The sequence below is a fragment of the Corapipo altera genome, unplaced genomic scaffold (assembly GCF_003945725.1).
Source record: "Corapipo altera isolate COAL_440 unplaced genomic scaffold, ASM394572v1 2b, whole genome shotgun sequence".
Lineage (NCBI taxonomy): Eukaryota > Metazoa > Chordata > Aves > Passeriformes > Pipridae > Corapipo > Corapipo altera.
Genome location: NW_020884874.1, coordinates 19,803,802 through 19,831,401, shown reverse-complemented (window position 1 = coordinate 19,831,401; position 27,600 = coordinate 19,803,802). Strand labels below are relative to the sequence as shown.

At 37.6% G+C, this 27,600-nt stretch overlaps 1 protein-coding gene across 3 annotated transcripts in view; it reads right to left on the bottom strand.

The window, feature by feature from the left end:
* Nucleotides 1-27,600, bottom strand: part of EYA4 (EYA transcriptional coactivator and phosphatase 4) — a 148,462-nt gene that overhangs the window by 19,401 nt on the left and 101,461 nt on the right. For 2 of the 3 annotated variants that reach the window (XM_027633855.1, XM_027633856.1), the window contains exons 6-13: nucleotides 24,286-24,378; nucleotides 18,548-18,614; nucleotides 16,568-16,710; nucleotides 16,286-16,429; nucleotides 15,318-15,397; nucleotides 14,790-14,955; nucleotides 7,079-7,215; nucleotides 5,443-5,526 (exon numbers count right to left, since the gene is read on the bottom strand). In XM_027633855.1, coding sequence (XP_027489656.1) covers nucleotides 5,443-5,526; nucleotides 7,079-7,215; nucleotides 14,790-14,955; nucleotides 15,318-15,397; nucleotides 16,286-16,429; nucleotides 16,568-16,710; nucleotides 18,548-18,614; nucleotides 24,286-24,378 — 914 coding nt within the window. Of the gene's footprint in view, nucleotides 1-5,442; nucleotides 5,527-7,078; nucleotides 7,216-14,771; nucleotides 14,956-15,317; nucleotides 15,398-16,285; nucleotides 16,430-16,567; nucleotides 16,711-18,547; nucleotides 18,615-24,285; nucleotides 24,379-27,600 lie in introns of all 3 variants that reach the window. The other variant, XM_027633854.1, reaches the window with a different exon arrangement.

Sequence of the window (27,600 nt, the reverse complement as noted above, 5' to 3'; positions counted from 1 at the left end):
AATCAAGACCAGCTAAAGCAGCTCTGTATACCAAAATACAAATTACTTTAGTTACGTTCAGATGAAGGCACTACTCTGGAGCCAGACTGTCTGCCTGTGGATTTCTGTACTAGACTGGTCCATCCACTGGAATGCCTCCTGGGAGACTAGATAAAAATATCCTAGGAGGACCAATATTTATATGTGTGTTTTGACCAAGAGGAAAGTGACTGTAATAAAGCCCCAAAAGCTCAGTGTCCATTAGTAGAAGAAATCTATTTAATACTGTCTTGGAAATCAGGTTTCAGCAGAAGATGTTCAAAATCATTTCATTTCTTGGGAAAAAAATACAAACATCAAACTGACTTTTAGAACACCTCAGAAAACAAAGAGATTACTGTCAGGTAGATTTCTTGTGACAGCAATTTGGATGCATAAAGCCATAAGCATGAAAACAAGTAAAATATATGAATAGTATTGTATGAAGTGTTTTTCAATGGGTGGCTGTCCTGAACAGACTCAGAACAAAACTGGTCTCTGGGAAAAGTGGAAATGCTTTATTTAAATACCAATATTTTTAGCTTAGGGACACTTCCCTATATTATGTAGGAATCTCAGATTTAATTTCAGCTCTAACTCTCTCATAGGGGACACCTGTCCCAGGAGAGATTCATATGGGTGGTAACGGAGGAAGAGAATATATCTCTTCTTAATAATCATATGTGGTGGCTGATGAAGGAAAACTCACATACTCCATAGAGAGTTTCTGTTCCATGCTCTCTAGAAGGTGGTAGGAAAATCAACTCAGAGCTCTCAGACAAGGAGAGAGTGAATAGAGAGGACAACTGGAGGTGATGAGAGGTACACTGTTAATACAGGCGAACAAGAGAGTATTTATGAGTGAATTTGGGAATGTCATCACGGGTGTTAATGGCGACAAAGTTTTTCTGCTTAATGACTGGACAAGCAGAAAGTGAGCAGTAAAAAGCTTCTGAGCCCTTTCAGAGAAGCATACAAGGCCTCCCTGACAGCTTTCTGTAATTCGCAATGTTATCAAAAATGGCAAAATATGATCATCAAGTGTGGATTTATTTTGATTTTTGCACTTGGAAATCACATTCTCTCCCTTCTAAGCTCACAAAGGAATTTTTTTCTTTTTTTAACTAGTTGCACCTTGAGTCACATCATTTATCTTGGCATCCTTACCCCCTGGGTCAACCTGGGAGTAATGAATGCAACATAAATGCTGGGATGTAGACAAAACTCCAGCTTAATCAGCCTTCAAACAGCCAGAATAACTGGAATGCAATAGAACAAAGAATATTCACTGTTCACAGGGAATAAGAATGTACCTCGTAAACTTTAAAGAGATTATATCTCCTAACACATGTCCTGTCACATCAACCAGTGCTCACTTAAGAGCTCAGCGTTGTAGAAAAAGATATCTGCCAACTGGTGTTCAGCTGCAAAAACCATCATTGTCCACATAAGTCACAATATAACAGCTCCAATGCCAATGTTTGCAATATGCTACTGCAGTAAGTAATTTTAAATAGAAACGTACTAGTTTTATGAAGAACAAAGCAGATGAGCAATGACCTAAACAGCAAGAGGTACTCTTATTGTTGGGAGGTAGCATGGTTTCCCTGAAACCTAACACAGCTGTAGCATAGTTTTTATTCCCTTTTTATGTTAGCTTTGACCAGTCCAATAAAATAACCACTACACCAAAAGTCATAGAGAAATACTCACAGGTAGAAAACATCAAGGCACAGAATATCCTCTGGGTAAGTTTTATATTTAAAATTAAAAGAGAAACATTGACCAACCTCTGGCCAAGTCTCTTCCCGTTCAGTTGCTTCGAAGCTATACTCTACTGGTGCCCAGAGAAGTAGTTTGCTCTGTGTTTTAAATGAGATGCTTATAGCTGAATCCAACAACTTAAATCTTTGAGCAAATTTTACTTTTGCTTTTAACACGGTTATTATAACAGCTCTAAAAAATCCTGAAGTCAAATAACTATCACACCACGCAAAGTGCTGAACAAGTTTATACCAAGGAGAGTGTCCGTTCTCAACTTCATAAACCCTCAGGCATAAGTCAGAAATTTGTTGTTCTCTTGACAAATATACAATCTGAAACTTGCCTACTGGATCCAGGCCTTCCCAAATATTCTCTGCCAATGAAAGCCCCCATTGCCTATGGGAATGTTGGTTTGCCTTTTCTTTTTCTTTTCTACTTCAACCACTTCTTAAACTGTAGAAATATTTTTAAAGAGAAAGTGTTTATTCCAGGTACAACTGCGGCTCTCAAGTGCTTCTGCACTCACACAGAGATCCCTTCGCCAGGCCATAATATGCTGCACCTCTCCTCACTGCATACCTGCGCAGCCTGAATTGAAGCAGAACAGAGAGATTAAAAGACTAATTTCTGAGTTTTTCTTTTCACCCGGTTACTGAAAGAAACTGCGAAAAGAAACTGGTGAAAACAAGGAATGAAAGTTTGCATGTCAAGGAGTAGATGGGAAAGAACTGTAGGTGAATATCCTTGCCTGTCTGTATATTCACACTAGCTCTATACTCGCTCCTTGCATCTCATCTCACTCACTCCTTGCAAGTATGAAATGAGCACACTTGGTAGAAATGGTATAAGGAGATGCCTTCCCTTAAAGCAATGTTCAGATTAACAAGACATGCTATTCTCATGTAGAAAATTTAAATATGGGTGATAGGGAAAATTCTCCTTTTCCTTTGAGGGTTTTTTTAGTGAGGTTTCTTTTTTGGGGAGTAACTCAGTTATGTTATACAAAATGAGTTCATAAAATACATGTGGAAGAACATGCACAGCTAAGCATCTGTGTGACATTAGATGCCTTTATTTTTTAAAATCAGACAGCAAATCATCCCAATTAAATAATTTAGTATCACTACTATTTCTTTTTTCATTGTTAAGTAATGATTTTATACTACCTTTCCAGGATAAAGAGCTCTCTCAAGACTTTTGAAAGACCTATGTGCTCACACAGCTTCTGCTGACAACCTCACAGTTCCTGGACTATTTACTCTCATAGCAACCCCATTCTCATAACAATCCAATCTTCAATCTGTATTAAGACCTTGTTTAAAGATGGAAATCATATGCAGAAAAGATAAGGACTACATTTGTTAACAATGTCATGCATCAAAGACTGAGTCAAGTCCATCTGTGGTATTTTTCTCTTCTCCCATTTCTAACCTCTTAGGCAATTAGGCTCAGACACATCCCACCTTAAGTTTAGTCAGCACTTCAGTGACATGCAAAAGCTAAAGCCTGCTCATGATAAGCTCTCCCTGCATTCCCTTTCCTACTGCTCTAGCCACCTTGCAGTTAACAATATATATATTTGAGTTTCACTGGTAATTACTCATTACATTCCAAACAAATTGTAAGTAAATATGGCAAAGGCAGTCATTGCAGGAAAGAAAAAGTCTACAGTGCCTGGAAATGAACACCTTTCCTTCGCTGTGTGCCAACTATCAGTACCAAAAAAGAAAAGAAAAAGGAAAAGAAAAAAATATTTTACTTAGGAATTCCCTGCCTTTTGCTTCGTAGTCATCCTTGACATTTGTTTACTGATGTTGATCTCAGTTACCCTTGAGATACTCTTGGTTTATAGAAGCCGACTTAAACTACTCTTAGTACTACTGGCTGTTAATATGCCATTACTGTTCTAAAGTCTCTGTATGAAGAGTCAGTTTTAGCAGCACATGTGTTCTTAAGAACAATGTACTGGGATGTTTTCAAATATCCTTACTCCTAACTAAGTGGGAAATGAAGAGGAATTACATTTCTGTTGCAGTTTCCAAGACAGTTTTCAAACTTATCCATAGATGTTTTGTGAGCTGGAAAATGTGCTCTGATTTCATTAAAGTTGATTTAGGAAACATCTTAAGGACACAATCAAAAAAAAATGAAAGGAATGACTGCATCACTGGAGCAATTCAAAAAGTCCTATGGCAGACTATAGGCTACTCTCAAAGTCATAGAAATGTTCATGTTCAGCTAGGTTTGTCTCTTGTTTTGAAAACTATTAGTTGGAAATGGTTCTGACAAAGTCACTGTTGTTACAATATTTGAAAAACAGTAGAAGAGGATTTCTTGTCAGAGTACTGAATTGTGCACAGATTTGGCACTGTGAAGCTGCAAAGCAAGCAAAGCTGATTTTTTTAAAAATACATGAATAACTATCCTTATCTTAGAATTCCAGAAATTCAGATTTTTCACTTGGCCTCTGATTTTTCCTACTTATTTTTAATAACCAAAAAAGGCTGCTCACATGGAAGACTGGTCCATCCATGGTTATAATCCACAGGTTTTGGCTTTGGATATTTCTAACCCACTGGTTGGAGAGGTAGGTGTGAAAAGCATTTCTGTAATATACTATTTCTTACATGTTTTTCTCAAGTATCTGATTCTGGTCAGAATAAAGAGGCTGAGAAGATGCTAAACAAGCCCTTTATCTGACAGAGTATGAACATGGTTATGTTATGTTCTATGGTTCTGTTCTTAAAAAGTAATACCTTTGCATTCATTTCACTGGAATGGCACAACACACAGAAAACTATGTATGTACATACCAACATTCCCCTTGTCCATTTTCTTCCTTCCACGAATTTGCTTAAATTTTTTTTCGTTTTATTCTGGCCTTTAGCTCTACTCCTCCCACTAGTCTGCTCCTGTTGCTATGCACCAGCCCCTTCTCCTTTGCCGGAGCAACCATTTCCTGGGCTCCCACCACCAGTACAGTGGGGCTCACTGCTGACTCAGCAAGGGAGCTTCTGCTCTTGCAGGCTGCCACTGCCTCTCTTTGCCTCCCTCACTCTTCTTCCTACTCTCAGGCTCACTGCTCCTTTTCGACTCATGGGAGGGGAGATGATGCTTAAAACTACTTAAGAGACAGTTTCACTCCCCAGCATTACTCACTCCAGAGCCAGACACGGGAACCAAAGATTTCTCAGAAAAGGTGGGGAGTCAAAGAATAACATCTGCAGCTGTCACTGAAATAGATCAGACTCTTACTTACTCACCCTGATTTATCAATTTCCCATAAATTCATCCACCACTCCAGTTTCTTATTTCTTCCTCTACGCTTCCAGATACTCTCAGTTATTTCCATTTGTGCACTTAATCTATTATCTCCCTGCAATGTCTCTTCCAATGTCAGAAACCTCATCCTTGTTCCTCTATAAACTCTTCCCTCATTTGCAGCATCTGCTTCAGCCCTTATATACTGTGCTTAGGGTCTGTGTCTCATTTCTGTCCTTGACTTCTTCACATTAACCCTCTGAAAATGGGGTTTCCTGTACACTTTCCCTTCAACTATGACCAAGCCATAATGAATGTGGGAGGTGAAAAACATATATATATATGCAAGCCAGATAGCTCTGATAAAGTGAATTGACACAGAATTCATAGCTCACATACCTTGCCATACTTTTGTGCATAGGATCCTGTAAGCAGTGAATGAAAAACTATGATTGTTTCATCCAAATCCCAAACAAACACACGCTGAAAAGAGAATTGGAGAAAATATTATCGAACAAATAACATCCAAGTTCCACCACCATCCCACCCAGGGGGGCTAAAAGTCAATGGAGTCCTAAAGTTTTATCAAGCATTTAACAGAGTAGGTTTTCTCTGAAAATCAGCAGTAACGGTGTATCATGCATGGCAAAAACTCAAAAGAAGAGTAACTTTTTTTCTCTTCAACCATTTCTTATTTGTCCTTGAAAAAGCTTTCCACAAAAGCTCTATAACACAGATTTCAGAAACATGATGTGTGGTCAAATGTAATTGTTAAGGATAAACAGTACTTTCAGATACTTCTCTGTGAGTCTTATTGATTCATGAATCTTCTTTATTTCTACTGTAGAACTAAAATAAGGTCTTGGGTAAAAGTGCCACATATAATGCAGAATTTAAATAATATTACAGAATATAACAGATCATACTAACTCCATTTCATTAATTCAATTTCACTAGTTTTCATTTTCATTGGTAAATAAAAAACAACAAATAAATATACGAACAACCCCATAAACAAACAAAACGACAAAACAAACAAAACAAAACAAAAGAAGCCTGAAATGTAAGAAGTTAGTCTCTTCTCTGGAAGAGTTAAATCTTTTAAAAAGCAAAAAATATATAAGTTTCTGTACAAAAGCAATGGCATTTACATTCAGTGCCTAGCCCTGGAGCCTACCCTGCTACCCCAGGAGGGGCTGTTTAGCCAGCAAGTCCCAGCACCAATTCTGTCTTCTTCTATACCCAGCACTGGTCAGTGAAAGCAGAGCAGTGGGGCTGGCCAGGGCTGCTGGTTCCCAATGCTGCTCTGGTGGCAGTGGGGGACACACTGTACTGGCAGGCAGCACACCCCTGATGCCAGAGCTGGAGTATTACACACACAGGCACTTCACTTACTCCTGTAACTGTAAGGCAGTGCACTGCTAACACAGCAGTAACAGGACTATAATTATTCTGTTTCTAAGACATCCCCTGTGCTTGAAATCATCCTCCTGTATATTAGGCAGATATATTTCATTGCTAAACACCGATCTTGCACTGTACTATCTACTGACAGAAGCTGCCTCATTGAAATCTGCTGACATTACTTACAAGCACAAGGACAAACTGGTGCCTAAGTGCTTAAAAGGCTACGTCCGGATGATCCTGCATATTTACACAGCATCCATAAATATGTGCAATTAAGCTGAATGATATATTTGAGATTTCCCACTCAAAAAACTAAAAGAAAATGTCACAATTTTGAGTACAGATTTGTGCTTCTATTGCATGAGGAAGTGCAAGACATGCAATCTGAGAGCTAAAATAAACAAGGCTGAAACACATTTACCTTTCTGCCTAACTTTGTGATGAGAACAGTAAAGTCTCGTACGTGCACGTTAAAGCAGCTACTAATCTCTGTTGTATTCAGTTAGTGAGACTGAGTCTATGATGTTTTCTAAAATGCTTTAAGCTATTTCTACAGACGTAGTTTTCAGAATTTACTCTTCACAGAAGAAGTCTCCACATCAACATTCATCAATTACCACAGGCATACCTCCAAGTCACTGTCCGGAGGGGGTGATGGATTATTCTTCCGTCCTCTACCCCTAGACTTCGACCCAGAACTTCTACATGTTCTCTCATCAAGATCTTTAATTGGCGTGGAGGGGCTCTGCACTGTGTCAAATTCCCCTGTGAAGTCAACCATTCATGTAAAAATTAGTGCTGGATTTTTAAATATTTTTTTTTCTTTTCTCAAAGTTGGACATGTCTGTATGCAAAGTCAATGACAAGATACATGTAAAAAAAGCTGTAAAAAATGAGTGACAAGGTGGCTTGTCTTATGTAGATGGAATCAGCAGATGCCACATACACTTTTGACTTTACCAATGAAACATTCTAAACCCTAGCAGAATAAGATTAAAACGACACATATAAGCCTAGGTAAAATATCATCAAGGAAGTCACACTAATGGCTTCTCAAAACATGAAGTGCCTTTTACTTAGGTAGTTCATTTCCCATGTTTGAAGTTCAGCTAGACTTATTTCCTGCATTACTTTTACCAGAACACCCTCTGACACTCGTCCATGCCCCAGAACAGCCAGGCAGCTTCCCGCTTCATGTCCTCCTCCCATGTCACTACTCTCTAGCAGAATTCACTTTTTTTTCCACCTTACCTCTGCCTAAAAATTGGCAGAGGAAAGTCATATATTATATGCTTTATAAATGCAATATTTCAGTTAGTACTTGAAAGAGGATGAAGTTGTACCTGCTGTGTTCTGATCATCTTTTTCTCCAGGTATTGTGTGCTGGAAGGACTTTTCATCTGGTATGGCATATCTTGTCTTAATCATACTCAGGCCCTGATTTACTCATTTAATCTACTTTCTCTCTTATGGTAACAAAGGGCTTTAGAGGTGATCACAAACCAATAGCTATGTAAGACAGACTGACTGAAGAAGATATCTCCAGGAAGGATGGCACAGAACATCTCTTTACAAATCACTCGAATGCCACAGCTCAGTAAATGGAAAATATAAATTTTTCATAACACAGTGCCCCTTTAAAACTCGTAGCAATAAATGTAGGTTGGCTAGGTTCCCAAGTGCTAAATGACAAAAAAATATCTTTCATCCTTTATACTATAGATGATTTCAATTTTCTCCATTAAAGAAGGAAAGGGTACACCTTTGATCTGATACCTATTACAGAGTTTGATTCAAAACCTTGAGTTGCCTGTAATCACGCATTTCTGGAACACTTTGGTAATATTTGTTAAAAGTGCCCATGATGGCACATCTGCAGAATAAATTAACACTTGGTAAAAGCATTTCCCAAGAATCATCTATAATGAATCTGATTTTGAGCTGGAATCTAAATTTTTTTTTCATTTTTACTAAAGAGCATCACTCAGTGCCCAGTAGATGAAGGAGAGTGATTTTTCTGCTCTGCTCTGAACTTGCAAGACCATATCTGGAAAAATGCCTAGTTTAGGGTTCCCAAGTAGAAGGAAGATATTGGCAAACTGGAATTAGTCCAGGTAAGGGCCACCAAGTCAGTTAATGGGCTGAGCATGTAGTAAATGAGGCTAAGTGATTTTTTCTTAGAGGCACGCAGGGAAAGGACAAGACACACAGACAGAAATCACAGCAAGGGTTATTCCTATTAGATATTAGGAAAAATTCCTTCACTGTGAGAGTGTCAGGACCTGGGATGGGTTCCCAGCCAGTGAGGCTGTGCATTCTCAATCCCTGGAGATACTCAAAACTCCACTGGACACAGCCCTGAGCAACATGACCTAAGCTGGCTCGTCCATGAGCAGATAGGACCAAAAGACTCGCTGAGGTCCCTTCCAATGTGAATAACTGAATGTTTCTGTGATCTTCCTCAAGTCATTGACCTCTTTGCTTCTCCACAACAAAGAAAAAAACCAATTATGATCTAGCAGGCTCTAAGAAGAAAAAGGAGACTGAAGGTCTCAGCTGAGTCTGCAGTAACACATAATGTAACACGACAGTTGAATTCTTAATCTCTTCCATCATTTGTTTACACCTTGCAGTCAACCACATACAAAAGATACTAAAAATAAATATACTGGAAGATTTACATCTTGACTGGAAATATACTGGTGTATTTTTTGGAAGAAAAAGATTTAAGCCCATGATGTTACATTCCTGAATGGCAGCTCTAGAGCTCCAGACATTGTGATGAAAGTTCCAGATTCAAGGAAAGGAAGAATAAGAAGAAACTTAGTTCCTGAGCCTACTGGTTAGGATATTTACCTGAAGAAGAACATATCTAAGTTCTCTGGGGTACACTTGTTTATTTGACTGATTGATTTAAATGAAATATAAAGACTTATTTTCATGGCCCAGAATCCACAGCCCTGTATACATGTGGAAGGTGATGAATCCTCCATGAAATAGGAGGAAACCAGATTTGCCTCTCTCGCTTGCTCAGAAAGTGCTTCTCTGCTTGCAGAACAAACAGAGCAAAACTTTCAGACAGCAGTTAAGAAGAGATTTTTCAAAATTGCAATTTGAGAATTTATTCCAGATACCATTTTAGATAGCTCTGTCCTGAACTGGATAAGGATTATATGCATTCTATAGTAGTTTCTCTGTCAGTTAAAATTCTTATTTGCCAAAAAATGACAGGAAAATTAAGCAGCAATAATAATACCCAACAAAAAATGTTCTCATTGTGGTTTCTCTTGTTCCTACAGAATGAAGGGAGAGAGTTCTTGTTGAGTAATCATTTCTATTCCTAGTATGATGTTGATGTCAGTAAGGACACTGCAGGCAGTAAAGCAATCAATAAGATCATGTTATCTTAGTTCTTTCCCCATAAGAAGAACAGCAAAACGTATTTTGGTAAATGCAAAAATGTACAAAAAGAAGCTTCTTAACCAGGATCCTTGTGCAGCAAAGACCTACACTGGCTTCAAAAGAAGTTCTGAGTGTGCAAGAGTCCTGTACAAAAATAGTTTCCTAGATTTTTCAGACAGAGTGGAAAAATATCCCAAACCAAATCAGAAATGAAAAGGCAAAAATTAAGTGAAGATGGATGTTTACATTCTTACCAGAAAGTCTTCATTATTTATAACATTTCAACATTCTACAATAAAATCAAAACTCATTCTACAGTAATGTATTATAACATCTGTTCTCAATGACTGGGTTTATAAATAAAATACAAAAAAAGAAGCCCTGTTCTAAATCTTCTCTGAAAGTATCCAACAACCAAAGTAAATAACTTCAATTTTCATTTAGCATTAGCCATTACCAGTTGCCCCAGGCTTCTGTTTGGGTCAATGCTGTACATGTTTCCATAATTATCTACTAATTAGTATTGTAACTAATCATTGTTCCTTGTAAAGTCTAGATATTTAAAGCCAACTTTATTTCATTATGCTAATCTCTAAATCAGAATGAGCAGCTGTCTCTTACTTGAATGCAAGGTATGCATCTATTTTAGAACTGCAGAAGTCAGTAGTGCATGTTTTTTCAAACAACTGTAGGCTTAATTGCTTGAATTGCTTTTTACCAACAGCAGGCTCAAAGAGAAACTGCATTCTCTTATCTTCTGCTTTAGAAATGAGCTCAATACTGATAAAACGAAAACTTATTAAAAATTCAGCCATGTAACATAAAGAAATGTGAAAAATTCTAGTATCAAAGAGCACTGAAAACATTACCCTCATGAAGAGTTCCTACTGCAGCTCATATCAGAAGAAATTTTTATGACAATGTTTGAAATTTTTTAGCTTTTCCAAGATTCAACACATGCCTAATAAATACTACATAACCTCCTGGGCTACAAGCAGCATCGGGGATCCAACAAAACAAGAGGAAACTGTTAAAATCAGAATGTGGAATGACCGCTTTATCACAGATGTTCTTACACACATTCATACACTTGTTCATATCCAATAAGAAGCCTTTCATTCTGCGGAGACCTTGCAGCACTCCAGTTAGAGCATAGGGAGTTACAGAATCACCACTACAAATGGAGGTCGTCTTTCATATCCAGAATATTGTTTCCTGTCTCTGGTTTGATGTGAACATCCTCTACTCCTTGTTAAAACACAGTTCTACCACTTAAGCAGGAGAAAAGAGTTTATGCGGTGCATTTAAACCTAATGCCATCTCCCAGAGAATCTGCAAAGGGTGACTTCATTGTGGGTACCAAATTAAGAGAGAGTAAGCTTTGCTGCATCGCAGTAACCAAACAGGAGCTAATATCCTACAGTGATTGACCTCCCTTAACCCTGGACATATGAAAGTGAGATGCCTTAACATGAAGCTTTTATCCAGATCTATTTCCTCTGCTAGAGTTTTATTTGCCCTAGATTAAATGTACTTATGTATTCATCAAATGTACTCATATATACTTATCCCCTGAGACCTCATCTAGAGAGTTCATCTGAGTTATCCTTATTTGAGATGAAGTGCCCTAGGAGATACCTATTTCTCTCAAAAATGCTCTGTGGTAATGAGTGCATTTTTTAAAATCTTAATATAAAGCAGGTACAATACAAACTCAGAAGAGAAGCCTTGAGGCTTGAGCATCACACAGATGTGGGATGGATGAATTTCTGAGCCCCTTCATACTTTCCTTATGGATTGACTTTTGCTACATATTCTTGCCTGACACAGCAGACAGAAGATGGCTGCAACGTTACAAGCCTGGTTTGTTTTTTTTTCTGGCTTGTAATGTGTTATTGCTCATCATGAATAACAGAAAGAGTAAAGTCTATTTCAATTTTCATCTCATTTTCTTTACTTGGTCAATAAGTAAAATTGTAACGGTTATTAACTCTCGATCTGATGGGGATTTATTACAAAACTAGTACCCTCCTATCTGTTTGGAGGGTACTATAGGTTTTGATTAGATATTTGAATTAATAGTTACAAGATATGGTAGAAGAATGAAGTGCCTTGCTGTGTTTAGTCTTAGGTTTTAGCTGGAGTAAGTCTTAAGGACTTAAGGTCTGTTAGACAGTAAGTGAACATGGTGAGTGCTAAAGATCTACAGTATCTGAAATGGTCTCCAAGACACTGTACCTCACCAATGGAAACATATTTTTACAGTGATACAGAAGTGCATAGGCATGACATGCATTCACAAAGTGGGCGTTTCACTCTCAGCAGAGGGTCGCATGATCAGTGCAACACTCAACAGAAATAAGGAACAGATGGGGGTGGATTTGTTAAATTCAGATGAACAATCTACTTAAAAAGAAAGCAAATTCCTATGTTTAAACAATCTACAACCAAGAAAAATCTTTAATGTTTCACAGACGTGAAGCCTTCGGTAATTTTTCAACCTGTTCAAATTCTGTAAGATTCCTTTTTTGCCAATTCTCTTCAATACTTACGGTGTTCATAATAGATGATAAATTTACACAGCATTTTTAGGAAACAGAGATACATAAGGGAGCTGCAATGTGGGAAACTGATTTTCTCAAATGAGAATATGAAGGAATAATAAAGAAACAAGGAAAAGTACATAGGACATGCACAATTATTAAAACACTTCATTTGTATCTGTTATAGATATTCTCCAACTGTTGAAATTTCATTTGATTTTGCATTACCTCTTAACTTTTTCTTCCTAAATTTACATTCTGAGACAACCAAATAATATATTACACTTTTCATAAAAAATCAAGGGAATGTGTATCTCCCCATAGCTATTCCATACCATATCCATATCCATATCCATATCCATATCCATAGGATACCACACCACACACCAAACACACACACACATGCACACACTTGGAGTTTAAAAATCAGCCTGAGGAAAACATCTGGGTAGGAAAAATTTCAACTCATGCAATTAAAGTTCCAACACTTTTAGTAAATTTAAGCAGCTTAAATTAAGTATGAGGCCTTGCTTATACTTTTCTACACAGTGTTACCTTTCCTTTGTACCCATTCATTATAATGATATTCTACTGTACTTATCAATAAGATGGTGCAGTTGTTGGAAAAATTTATGCAGTAAGTTGATTTTGTGACTAAAGCACAAATTCCTCCCCTACGCAGAGCTGAATCCAAAAGTCAGTTTGTTAGTCTTTTAAGCTGGAAGTCAGCTTAAAGAAGACAGAAGTTCTCTATCAACTGGCACCTCAGGAAGTCTTCCATCATCCCCATATCACCATTGGCCAGTCAGAGCTCAAATCAGTCCAGCAGTTTAACTACCTAGGCAGCCTCATCTCCTCGGATGGTAAGATTGACGGAGAGATAGACAACAGGTTAGCAAAGGAATATAGTGCCTTCAGAAAGCTTCATAAAAGAGTTTGGCGAAATAAACACTTGAAGAAAAGTATAAAGATCAGTGTTTACAGAGCCATAGTGCTGTCTACTCTCTTATATGGATCTGAATCATGGGTCATCTACCGCCACCACCTGTGTCTCTTAGAACGCTTCCATCAACGTTGCCTCTGTACAATCCTAAATATCCACTGGTCAGATTATGTGACTAACATGTCTGTTCTAGAACAAGCAGCAGTCACAAGTATTGAGACTGTTGCTGAGAACACAGCTGCGCTGGGCGGGGCAGGTCTCCAGGATGAAGGACCACCGCCTCCCCAAGATCTTGCTTTATGGTGAACTTGCCACTGGCTGCCGCAAGAGAGGAGCCCCAAAGAGAAGATACAAGGACTCCCTGAAACAACATCTCAGCCTTGGCCATATTGATCAACACAACTGGTCTTCTCTGGCCTCCAATCGGGAGGCCTGGAGACACATCATCTATAACGCTGCTGATGCTTTTGAGAAAGCACGCAGGATCCCTCTCGAGTTAAAAAGACAACACAGAAAGATTCGTGCCTTGCAGAATATACCACCTAAGGAGTCTTTCTGCTGTGCCTTTTGCAATCAGATATGTCTATCTCGTATTGGCCTTTTTAGCCACCAGCACGCCTGTAACAAATGTGGGTAGAGCCCTTCCCAAATCTTCGTTTGCGAAGCCTAGCCATGAAAAAAGAAAAAAAAAAAAGTCTTTTTAGAAATGCTCCCAGTCTGTGGGTAAGGGAGACACTACCCATGCTGCCTGAGTGAAGCCAGTGAAGCGAAGAAGCCCTGGAAGACGCTGCTCTGAGTGCTGAGGAAAAATGAACTGTCATTACCCACCAGGGGTGTCCTAAGAATACAAGTAACAGGCTACTGTGCTGCGGCTGTGATGTGGTGGCTGTGCACAAGAGGGCAGGGCTGGGCAGGCAAAGGGAGCCTCCTTGTGTCTCCTGAGAATGCTCTTTTTGTAAGTTAGACTAGTTAAATATAATTTTTTTTTAAAGAGACTTGTGCTACTAACCTATTTCTCTATTCTTTGTTACCTAAATTAGTGAATTAACACGCATAGATGGCTTGTACACATTTGAATAAAGCCCAGCCATGCTCTTGCTAGCATGGCTGGGGCATAGTTAAAAGAACAATGGTATCTTGTGTTAAATTCTTTACAGCTATACTTCAGAATGTGTAGATGGAAACAGGAATGTCCCGCTGTCAGTAATAGTGACAACCATCTCAGTCTGAAAACACTTCATTTAACTAGCAAACATGACAGGTTTCCTAACTATACAGTAAAAAACTTATTTTGTCTGGTTTACATTGTGAAGTTTTCTGAAAGGTATGACTTAAAATGTCAATATTCAAACAAGGCATTCAATCAATGTAAGGTGGATGTGAAAATCCCGTCTTTATACAAGTAGAGAATAAAACAAAAAAATTGTTTTCACCTGAATGTAGATCTGTACCTGGTTGACTAGTCAAGCCAGGGAGAGAGTCCTGTAACTGGTAAGTTGATGATGATGATGAAGTGCCATCAGCCGTGTTGTTTGAGGTCATATATGTACCATATGTTGATGCTGAGTAATACTGTGCATATTGATTTTGGCCAAAAGCTGTGTATGATGGATAATCCTAAAACAGTAAATGCAGCAGAGCACTTAATTAAGTACAGTAATGAATGATTTTTTCCATTAAGTATTTCTAAATGTACAATCACATGACTTTTTCAAGTATTCTGAAGGCTTGGTTAGCACTTTTTTTAATTTAAGAATATTTAATGTTTTTTAATTTAAGGATATTTGCTAAAAAACTACAGTGAGATTGATGAAATATTTAAATGCCACAAGGCTTCCAGTGAGATTTTGATCACTTTCCACAGAAAACAGCACTGAACCACAGTGAATGTCATTCGACATAACAGACCTAAGTTAAAGTAACATGCTATAATTGGAGTGATGTAAGTCCTCTCATAACTGGCAAATAAAAATTCATACCTGTTGTGAACTACTGAAGTTTGTGGAATTCGAAACAGAATTGTTTGAGTAAATAGTGGACGACGGTGTAAAACTAGAACCTAAGATTAAAAAATTCAATTAACTGTGAGAATTTGCTTGTGAATCAAAATAAAATTCTAAATAGAATACTCCATGTTAAGATGTAAAAGAATCAGAAGAAAAAAACAACTTTTATTTACTGGTAAAATAATAAAACATTGTAATGAAACTTTAACAGAAATGAAATGCTAATTCCATACATACAGGTATACATTTCTCTTCACACCATGAAAGGAAGATATTAGCAGTAAGCCATCTCACTGATCTAGAAAGCATTTTTCAATTTATTGCAGTGTCTCATCTCTCCTAAAATGCTTTTTTCTCTTTTGTTTTGATTTCTAACACTTTGGTGTTACATTCACAAAACAAAATCTTTTCAAAGACTATTTAATGATTGATGTGTAATGAGACATCATTACACATTACATGTGTAAATCAATCTGTAATGAGACATGTCCTTGTTTTCAACATAAATCAGATATTCAAACTGTAATTTGTAATATTCAAAACATTAACTGTTGTACAAGAAGCCTAAAAATTATCCAAAGAAAACATGTTATCAGTGATCAGAGGGTAATAAGTAAATAACTAAATGAATAGTAAATGAAAGAATAAATATGAATTAAGGAGAAATCCTAAAAAGTTATGTTAACCCAAGTATCAAATTATGTCATACTCAGAAACATGGAAATAAGGCAAAGTGACTTGTTTATGTTAATAAATATAACAAATGCTTCCAGTCCTGCCATGTAATTTTTTACCCCACAAAAAAAACCAAAACAAAAAAGGTGCAAATAGGGACTGTATTGCATGACCAGATCCAAACTAACTTATCAAAATGAACACACATATCCATATTAGTAATGGAAAGAAATACTTAGCTTTAAATTTTGGAGTTGGCTACTCACCTGGCATCTGATAAGAGTAGGGTGTTTGGCCTGGCTGTGGGGTCGAAAACCCCGGGCTGTAACTGAGGCACCCGCTCTGCAGTGGTGATTGGGTCTGCGAGAGCCCACTTTCTGTCTTGATGCCTGGCAACATTACACCCAAATCTGTATAAGAAATTAATTTTCAACTGATTCTTTAAAATATTTTCTTACAGTCGGGAAAAATAAAACAGAAAGCAAAAAACACTCAAGTTGGCAATGCTTTTTATTCTACATAAAGTAAAGTAATAAGAGGCCAAATACCGTAAGTGGGTAAGCTGTAGGGCTGTCCTGTCTGTGAGTAGGCTGTATAGACCGCGGGTTGCTGCATTCCTGAATACTGGGTTTGTCCGGCATAGGCAGACATTGTTTGAGCTGCTGGTGTAGAAAGAATGTGTGGATAGGGCCTAAATATCAGGAAAAATAGCATTACTGTGGCAACAAATACTTTGTATGTTGATTCAAGCAATAAAGTAAAGCAAAAGGTTTAAAGACGTCCAAAGGCAGTTCATTATTCTGCCAACTGCTCCTCTTCTGGGATTTGTTCCATCCCCCACTGAAATAAGCTGAAAAACACTCTGTCTCACATTCCCCAAGGCACAGTGAATATTTTGTGCCATCCCATCACTACAATTTAATTCTTAAGCTACTGTGTCCACTTCGAAGTGGGCCCTGACACTGCTGCACAGCTTTATATGGATTTGACCCCTTTCAGCCAAGATCAGAACGCTTAAATTAGAAAAGCCCCCACGCTTTTTTAATCCAGTGGAGGGAAATTTGGACTAGAAGAATAAAGAAAATACAGAGGTGAATGCTGAAGCTAGTACATTATGTCATCTTTGTAGGTTCTGCTTCAACAGACATCTAGCCTCTAGCTTCAATGGGAGATGGATCATACATATTAAGAGGCGTACAAAAAATATTGACAGCAATACTTTGGTAACCAGATGGGCTTTAAATGTTTGGAAAATATAGGCTAGGGAAACAGAATGGAAACATAAATGGTCTTTATTTATGAATACTAGGGTTTTATAGAGAGATTGAATAAAACCAAGTTTAAAATTTTTGCCCTCTAGAGTTGCAAAAATATACAGAGAAACATTTTTCTTGGATTGTTTTGTAAGTCAAATGAGACTTTATGGACCAAGAGTTGAATAAACACACTCTGTAGAATTACGCTGAAACCTGGCCATTAAAAGCCATGACTAAATTTCAGATTCTAATTTTTAATTTTTTTTTCTTTCTAATTAGTTCAGTACAGTTGGCAGCTTTTACTATCAGAAAAGGATTGCTCATTGATTTATATGCCAAAAAATTGTAACAGTAGATTTAAAAATTCTATTAAATTTTGTAATGTATATGGTCAAGAATATCTATTATAGTTTGCCAAAACCTGTTTTAAGTGGAATGAGGGCTCTTTGTTCAGGCACCTACTTTCCATATTAATAAATATTGGCTACCATCATACTAATACAAATTTGGAAAAAACCCCCAAAACTTGAAAAAGCCTAATCAACTACAATGTCAGTGTTTTCTCTGTATCAGTCACACAGGTAGCTGTGTCCTGTATCAAATACATGGAAACAAATAGATGGCATACTGGAATCAAGTACCCTTGTGCACAGCACTGATCATAGGACAAGCAAACTAACAGACTGCCAGCAGCAGTAGTTTCATCTTCTGTGAACATCTTCTGTGTTTTTTCCTAATATTTGCACTCCTGGATTCATGTGATTGTCCAAAACCCTGTTTTCCTCAACAAAAAAAAAACCAACAAAAACGAACCCCCCAAACAAACAAACAAACAACAACAAAACAAAAGCCAAGAACAAACAAACAAACAAACAAAACAAACAAACAAACAAAAAGAAAGAAATTTTCTATTCCTATCACCTGATGGCTTAAAAATAATGAGATTAAATTGACTTCTTAAAAATATTTCTGTATATATTCCTAGTACTGTTAATATGCTGATGTCCAATAACGTAATAGTCTCGTTTTTTTCCTTCTATTGTGTGCAGATATTCAAGGCTATTTCTTGTGCAGCAATACTGCGCAAAGCAGGATCTTACTCTGCAGACAAATGAGGAAAAAAAGTTGGAGAGGGAGCCAGTACTGTGGCTTAAGAATTTTCCTTTTTCTCTGTTTCTTCTGCTGATGAACACTTGTTTGCAACAAACCACAGAACTGCCTACAGCCAAGGTCAATTCCCTGTAAAAGACTAGAAGAGGTGCAGACACTAACTTGGAGGGATATATTTGCGGAGAGTACTGGTGCGCCGATCTTGGACTGTAGCCACTACTTGTTATTACTGCAAAATAGAAAACAAGAGTAGCAGTTAGAAACACCATGAGACCGATACATCCAAACAGTGTGAACACTAATGCAGCAGCACTAACAGAGAAGCTTACTGAAATACACAGCTTTTCAAGGAAGCAGATGTCCCTTGAACTGCAACATCTTAATAAAAAAAACCCAAAACTGTAAATCATCATTGCTGTGCAGAACCCTCTAGTTAGCATGGGGGTGTTGTGCTTTTTCAGCTTGACTGACACGTTTCTGAGTATACTGCAGAGGTATGTATTTCATACATCATCTGTGATCCACACACCATAGATCCTTTAAATTTGCAAGCTGCATTAAAAGGGATAGTTAAAAAGAAGCTTGTGATTTAACATATGATATTGAGATAACATAGATATATCTTTAAAGGCTCACATTAACAAGTTCAATTTTAATACTGGATGGAAAAGCATGTTTTATATGGCTGTTGCTAATTTTAGTCAGCTTAGGAAGACACTGGGCTGATCACGAGAAAGCAAATATCATTCTTTATTAACAGGCAGATTAGAATACATTCACTAACAACAATATTTTTACTGTGAAGTATGGATGAACAGTCTTGTTCAGTAGCCATCCAAATTGTGTATTTCTATACTATTCACAGCTGCATTCTTCCAAGAAAGCTAACAGAACAATAGTCATAACCAATTAAAATTTCATTCAGAAGCGATGCTCACACTGGATTAATTCCAAGTGTTTGGAAGTTTCTCTTTCCCTTAGCCATCTGTCTTGACTAAGACAGATGTATTCCAAATATACGTACTCTAAAGTGTTGAACCAATCCCTTCAGAGCAAATCCATACTGGGCAAACATACAGAGTGTCTTTATTAGGCCATCTGCTGTTCATTCACTTTTCAAAAGATTAAAGTAGTACACAACGAAGCACTGGAATTTCTTTAGTCTAATCAATCATAGTTGTACTTCAAAGTGTACCCTCTTCCTGAGTTATTCGTAATGGTAGTAGAAATGAACATTCAGAATTATATAAGTGACAAATAGGTTTAGGTTCCTAACTATTTTATGAAACATGATATATTTCTACATCCAGGCCTAATTAACGTCTTTCAGATCTACTGCTGTGAACATATGCAGAGCTTGATATTTTTAAAGCTAGTTTAAATGCATTTAGAATGCATAGGACTTAAAAGGAAAATACAGTGGAAGAAAAACAATTAACTTCTTTTTAAAATGTGCAGTTGAGTATGGCTTGAAAGTGAAGAAGAACTGGATAATAACTTTTAAAGCATGTGCCATCAGATTTCACGAAAGAGTTGCTGTTTGAAAAGGTATTGAGGGTTTGCCCATGATGGAAATCTGCTAAATTTCATTTTGTGTGGTTATTCTTTTTTTTTTTTTTGAGAATGCCTTTCCATAGTTTAAGCTCAACTCACAGAATGATCCGCTACATGTGCAGGCAGCTATTCCCAGAGCTAGACAAACCTATAGCTGCATCTATCAACATAGAACTCTAAAGGATGCTCTTAGTTATTTAAGGTTCAAAGAGCAATTACTCTCCCTTTCGTATCTCTGTGACCTTTCTAAAGTCAAGCAATAGCTAATAGAGTGACCTTGGTGATTCTCAGGGCAAGGAACTTTTGTGATCCATTATTGGCTTGTTGGATCACTTTTGCCCATACTGCTCCACTTTTTGTCTGATCATTTGCTGTATAAGAGTTCACTTGAATAATCAGTTTGGTTAAAGTACATTTACCACGCCACCACACCCTATATAAACTACAAAAGAAATTAATTACTATTAATTTAGATCACTTGAGCTATCAAAACCTAATGTTTTTTTAAAAAAAAACCTGTCCCACCTGTTATTTTTTTTTCTGCAAAATAAAATACTTTTGGAATATGTCTGGTTTTAAATTTTCCTTTTCTTTCTTTTTTTCCAATTTTCCCAATGATACTGCCAGTTGTAAGGAAGAAAAAGAGGTAAGACTAAAAAAATCTGTTTTTTTCACTCTTTCTCTGTAGTTTGTCCCAGCAATTTGTGTACTACATTTTACACTATAAGGTGTTTGAGAAACACAGGGTGTAAGGCCTACCATAAGAGAACATTATGACTGAGTGGAGTCTGTGGACTTCATCTGTATCTCATAGATCAAACTAGTAACTCAAAGGGTTATCAAACTTAACTTTGACTACCTCCTAACCCTACTTCTGAGGACTGGTGGAAATGGAGGAGATGGTGAAGGCTGGTTGTTGTGGGTTTTCTAACTGTGCCACTGTAAATAGCCATTTAAATGAATGGGGCTAAATGCTGGTTTGTGTTACTTATATTAAAACAACAAAAACCCACCAAAATTGTTTCTTCTCTGAAAAAGTCAAATATTCCTAAGCTTTTACTATTTGAATTTATCAGAGGAATGTTTTTCAGGGCAGGTATAAGACCCTTGATCTCTCTAGTTCCCCTATGGCACTGAGGGCATATTGCACTCCCCAGTAGCATTGTTTCACAGAGGGGACAAGAAGGCTGACAGCCAGCCCTTACCAGTAACTCTCTCAGATCAACTGGCCAAGGTGACTGTGGGGGATTTAAATGACCATTAACTGTTTAAATAACATGTCTTGGGTTCAGTATATTAACATATGTTGGAGTTTTGTATTTTTTCATTACACATCTGGAAAATTCCATGTAAAAAAGTTAGGTTAAAAGGATCTCACTTAAATAACATCACAATCTCTATGCACAAGTCAACCAAATGTTGGTTAAACAGCAGTTAAACAGACATTTCCTAACTTCACCTTTATAGCCTTCAGGAACTGTTTTCTATATCCTTTTTTTTGTGTAATAAATCCTAAGTAAAAAGGATAATGAGATCAACAAGTATCTTTCTCTCCACTCCATTAAAATAACAGTTCTTAAATTAAATCCACTATTGTAAGCAATATATACACAAGAATGCATGCACTCACAGTATAGCAGCTGCAACAAATTCACAGTGTATGAAAATCTCAGTTCAAGGCTGTGCACCTCCCCATATCCTGTGAATGCTACCCCGGTGGGAGTCTACTGAAGAACCACAAAGCTTCAAACCGAGTACACTGATATTATTTACCAAATGTTCTTCTTTGAAGAAAAAGGAGGAGGAAGGGGGATGCACAGTGCAACTCCTCACCTGGCTAACCCATGCTAAGAGGGTTGGCATGGATTCTCCCAGGGGCAGCTCTGCAGGACAGGGGAACTGCAGCCCTGATTGTGAGCTGCAACACCTGAACTGTAGCCCTGAGCAGGAGCATGCCCAGTCCCAATGGCCTGGCCACGACCACTAGGGCAACTATCACTCCAACTTCAAGAGACCTACTACACACTTTATCTTTCTGACTTTTCAATCAACAGAATCACAGTTTTCTGTGGAGTCTAATCTGTCTCTCCAACCCTATACCTCACACACCCTGACCAACACTTTCTGTGTTACAGCTGGTCATTAGGGACAGAGCTGATTACTTTACACCCCACAGGGCTTGTTCAGCCTTCTGCTTAGTTCCAGGACAAGTCACATGTTTTGACTGCCCTTGGAGCATGAAAATCAATTTTAATGGGTAGAGTATTTGAAAGAGAGGATTTCTGCATGGCAGAGTCTCAGTTCCAGGAGTTCTCTTTTCATCCATGTCTGATGTCATAAAATATTTAAGAATACACGTAAATCCTTCCCTACTCAACGAAGAACACTTGAGTGCTTCTGACCAATGCTTGTACAAGACAGAGTAGATAACAGCAGCCTATGTGTCTGTGCATCCTCACAAAATGAGCACACGGGTCCTCTGAGAGCTGCAGGAAAGTACGAGCATTATCACTTTGTCATAGTTGGGAATAACACACGTATGTACCTGATTGTAAAGAAAAACCAAACTGTTCAGTGTTGGGCTTTGTTATGCATTGCAGCTGGCTCATCTGAACTGATATCTGCCTACTAGTCAGTATTTACTGTCTTTGGCAACCCATGAAACTTCTCGAATAACCAGTTAGGTTAAAAAATCAAGAGAAATACTGGTTTTGTTGAGTTTTTATTGTTCTTTAGCACTTCTCCCACAAACCTAGAGTCAATGAAATTGTCCAATTTGCAAGTACCAATAAAAGGTAAGTGTGAAAGTAAAGCATTCAATCTTTATGAAAGGCTCGGTGCATTGTCAAGGCAGATCTGCGCCTCGCTCTGATGATGAAGACTGCACGTCACCCAGACAGGCAGACTATCGATTTCCCACTGCGAATGACTGTACTCATTTAATGCTTGAGCTTGTGGACTAAATTGAGAATCAGGTTCATATTTCTTTTGAGTATGCAGGTGGCTTAACAGGCAAAAAAGGACTGTGCAAGGCTCAAATTCCTGTCTTTTTTTTTTTTTCTGGAGGCACCAACTTTTCAAACATCCAAAGTGTAGAGATCTCAGCACTTCTTTGAAGTCAGCAGAAGCTGATGGGTGAGTGACACCTGGGAAAATCAGGCTGTTACTTAACTATCTAAACTCGAACTGGAGGCTGCAATTTTTAGTACCCCAACGTTGCCTTAGCCATCTTTTACACACGGAATATAACTCAGTTGCCTTACATACATGGCAGAAGCTGATAAAATTTCACTGACAATGACAAAATCATATATGTGGTTGGACATTTTATAATCTGTTTTCATTTTTTCTAATCAGAAACAGTATACACTTGCTTTAAATCTCACTAATGACCTTTTCTTCAAGCATTATATTTGCTATAAATATTTTTTAGAATAATCAACTTTGGAGTATAGCTGATGCCTACAAGACAATTCCAGAAACATACACTCATTTTAAAACAAATTTAATTACACAGAAACACTGTGATTTCCAAAATATTTTATATATGGTTTGACTACCTAAGTCTACCAAAGTAATAGCATCAGTGTGAGTGGTGATTCCTGGCTTCATGGACATTTCAGTCGAGCATTACTGAACTGGTATTTTCAGATGTAAAATTTACTCTCCCTCCTCTCCTTGTTAACATTATTAGCAGGATTCAACTTAATGATTCGAAGGCAGATTATCTGTACTTTTCCACAGTTCATCACATTTTAGTAATTTATAGGGATATACTTAAAAAGTGATGTTTGTTTGATTTTTTTAAGAAGTAATTGAACCTTATGATTATTTAAAGCAAAATATAAACTTCGATTTCAAGGAAAGAAAGTAGCTCACTGTAATGGAAAGAAAGTAATTTATGGTAATCTGGTCAGCATTTGTACAAACACACTGTTCATAGGAGTAAAACAATTAGCAATGAGACATAACCCTTAAGATTTTATATTTTACAAATTAGCATGGCTGTTACAAATACAATCCATTTTTCCTCCCAGGATCATACACGACTAACCCTGAGAAAAAACTCTACAGTACTACAATAACAGTATTGCTATAAGATTTTTGCATACAACAATCGTCTTAGGAATCATGAAAGCTTCATTAAGATCCCACCTCATGTAAACTGCAGAGCTGCACTTACAAAAATGAAAAAGTTATTATTATTTTTATTATTAGGTATTAAAATGTTACTTTATTGTAGCTTTTTAAAAATTGCTTCCATGCAGCGAAATGTTCAATAGTGAATGTTATTAAATGCTACAATAATGCGCATCTAACAAAACGTGATCTTATTATGGCTTTACCTGACCCAGTAAAAGTGTCAAGCGATCCATCTCCAGTTGTTGTTGCTGTTTCACTGTTGTTCATGGGTTCTGTTTTGACTGCAAGAAGAGACACTACATAGAAGAATAAGTAGACATGAAATTTTACTTCTAAATTTGTACTGGAGTCCTCATACCAGTCGCACTAGCGGTAGTCCAGCTAGAACAAGCATGCATGCAACAGCTTTAGCCTTTGCTCTATCACCAAATTGAGACAATCTATACCAGCTCTGTCTGGAATGGACATGCATAGCTTTTCATCTGTCTATTTGTCTAGCTATTGGTCTTAGCACTTGGAATATCTTCTGGGGAGATTTCAACCTACATTTAATTGATTCTAACAATTCCCTAAGAGTAGCAGAGAGGAAGGAAACATTAGCTGTCAAGGGATGTAGCACATAACAAAAATAGTTTTGCCTGACAAGTAAAACAATTATAATATGGTTTCATGCTCATATAGAAGCAAATTACTTTCACAGTGCCAGCATGTTGCCTTTCCCCTTCCCCTTTTACAGAGTCTGTGGGGGCCTTTTTGAGCTAGGTTACCAGCAAGCAATTTTCCATAAAGGAAGAGAGAAGTTTGAAAGAAAAAAAAAGCCAAAGAACTAGAGTAGGACACAAAAGGTAGCCACAAGTCAGCTTCTAAGTCAGAGGTTACCAAACATTTGGGTCCACTCTAAACTCAAATTACTTCTTACAGATCATCATGTGGTCTTAATATCCAAGTTATAACTGAAAGCACCACAGAAGCAATACAGATTTTATAGTTAATATGTTACCTGGACAGAACATTTGGCATGGACTTTTGTAATGGAGTTTGGGAACCACCACATCTAATTGATGTGGTAAGAAACAGCAGTACAGAATACACTGCAGCTTTTAACAGCTGCCTGACTGACAGATATGGAAACCCTCGACATATTATAATTTCTTTGTGAAGGTCAATTAGGGTTGGGCATGAACATTCATCACATATATATCAGCAACATGCTTACAGATATCACAGGACTGGTAGGTGCCCAGGGACACAGAGAGAAGTCACAATGAGGAGCTGCACAGGCTACTGCCACAGTTGTATGCCAGGTATTGAAATTCCGAGTACACAGTCTGGGATTTGTGAAGAACCCTTGCTGTGACAGCTGGGCTGGCAGAGTCCCCTCAGCAGGTCTAACACATGCCAAGGAAAGGTGTTTTCTGCCAGCTGGTTACCTGATGCTTCTGAGGGGCATCAGCTAAGCTGACCAAAGCTCTCATCTGTCAACATCACTGCATCCATATTTGACTTCACTGGCAGCAGTATGGGAAAGGCGAGAATTTCATGTTCTGAGCTGGTAGTATATTTAAAAACTATGGCTCAGATTCAAGTTACCTAACTTAAGCATATAAAAGGTGCCTGCTAATCTCCCTTCATGTTTAGTTGAGACATAGGGGTGCTTCCAGAGGTTGATTTACTCCATGAACACCCTGAGCTGCCCTCAAGTTCACCATCCCTCTTACAGTCTGTAGAGGAAAAGGTAGTGGATGAGCTAAATAAAGGATTTTGTTTTCTCATGGGGAGAAGGTCCAGAACCCGCAGATCCATTCTGCTACTCTTGCTCATGTCTGTGAGCACAGCAAGCTGTTCATTGGGAACTGCACAGCTACCAATACAGCTGCTGTGATGAGCCCTGCATGAGCTACCTCTCCTACAAAATCACATCCCATTTCCAGTCACACTGCTTAATGGACCTTACTTCAGTAAGTCATGTGGGATGCTACTGACATCTACAACTGGACAACTGACCTACACCTGTTTAGATCAAGCAGATGAATTGGGATATATCTGTCCCTGAGACAGGGAGAATGCCCTGCCACATTGGTGGTGCCCTAGTGCCAATCAAACTAAGTAGCATCTTCTTGCTTAAGCTGTATCTTTAAAAAATATTTGAATGTTTGTCTTTTGAAAGTAAACTTCTTTTCATTACTGTTTTTCTTTAGTAAAACTACCACACTCATATAGTCTCCCTGCAAGCAGGAGGATATTAACTCAATATGGCATCATCAGGGAAGAATTATAACCGCATTTTTTCAAGCTGTTGTGCACTCCTTCTCATTCTGCTAGCTATTATCTTCTCATTAAAAAAAAAAAAAAGCTGTGACAAAATTACCCAAAATGAACAAAGTCATTCATAAGAGTAATCCATCATTCCCATTTCTATATTTATATGAGAAAGATGTGATTTTATTTTTGTCAGATCAATTAAACACAAATCAAGAAAAAGCTTAAGTGTCATTTGTCACAAAATTATTTCCTCCATTGAACCTCTCAGTTATATGGAACATGTACGGTTGCCTGAAGCATGAAAAGTAATTAAATTTATTTTCTGATTATTACGTATGGGTGCCTTCATGTACTTCTGCAAAGTGTGGACACCTACCCACATGAAAAAAAGTACTTTTTAGTACCTTTATCTCTTTCTATTCAAGATGGGCACTATTGCCCATACCAAGCTACAAACCTACGTTGAGTACTGCATTTAGAAAGACAGTATGTGTTTAACTGTTATATTTAACAAAAGCTTCAGTAATGAATTTAAATGTTTACTTTAGAATTGTGTCTAGTTCTGGTTAATGCCAGCTGCAGTGCACTTCCATCAGCACCAAGAGGCACCATCTATTTTCTGTCCCTGTCAAGCAGCAAAGAATCAAAACAAAAAACCTCTCTCCTGCACTTAACTTGAGGAAAAACATTATATTGGCACTGTGTTTTGTTGAAAAATACATGTAAAAAGTATTTTTATATGCGCTTGATTTTAAACAGTTCTACTTTGTTGCACTCAGATTTTATGACAGTAAGGTTCTGATACTACTATGGTAACTATCCTAGATATAATGCAGACACTACAAGTTTTAACCAGCATTTTGGATGAATACTTTAAAGACTATACATTTAATATTCTATTTTTAAAGTGTTGATTAGTTTTACTTCTAGTTTTTTTGGGGTTTTTTATGTTGTTGTTGTTGTTTTTTTTTTTTGCATATTGAAACTGTAAAAATAAAATGAAAAGCAATCTCTAACTGGAAATACATTTCAGTGCTGCTAACAGTGAAGACTGCATGTGTCCTGTTTCTGGTTGGGACAGAGCAAGTGGCTCTGTGGGGCTTAGCTGCCAGCTGGGCTAAAACCATGATGCGCTAATAGGGTAGAGCTAACACCATCATCAGGTGCAGGGGCATATGATGGACAAGGAGATAGAAGAAGCTGGTTTTTTTCTGTCCTACGAAGAGGGGGCTGAGGTGAGAGCTCATTGCTGCCTG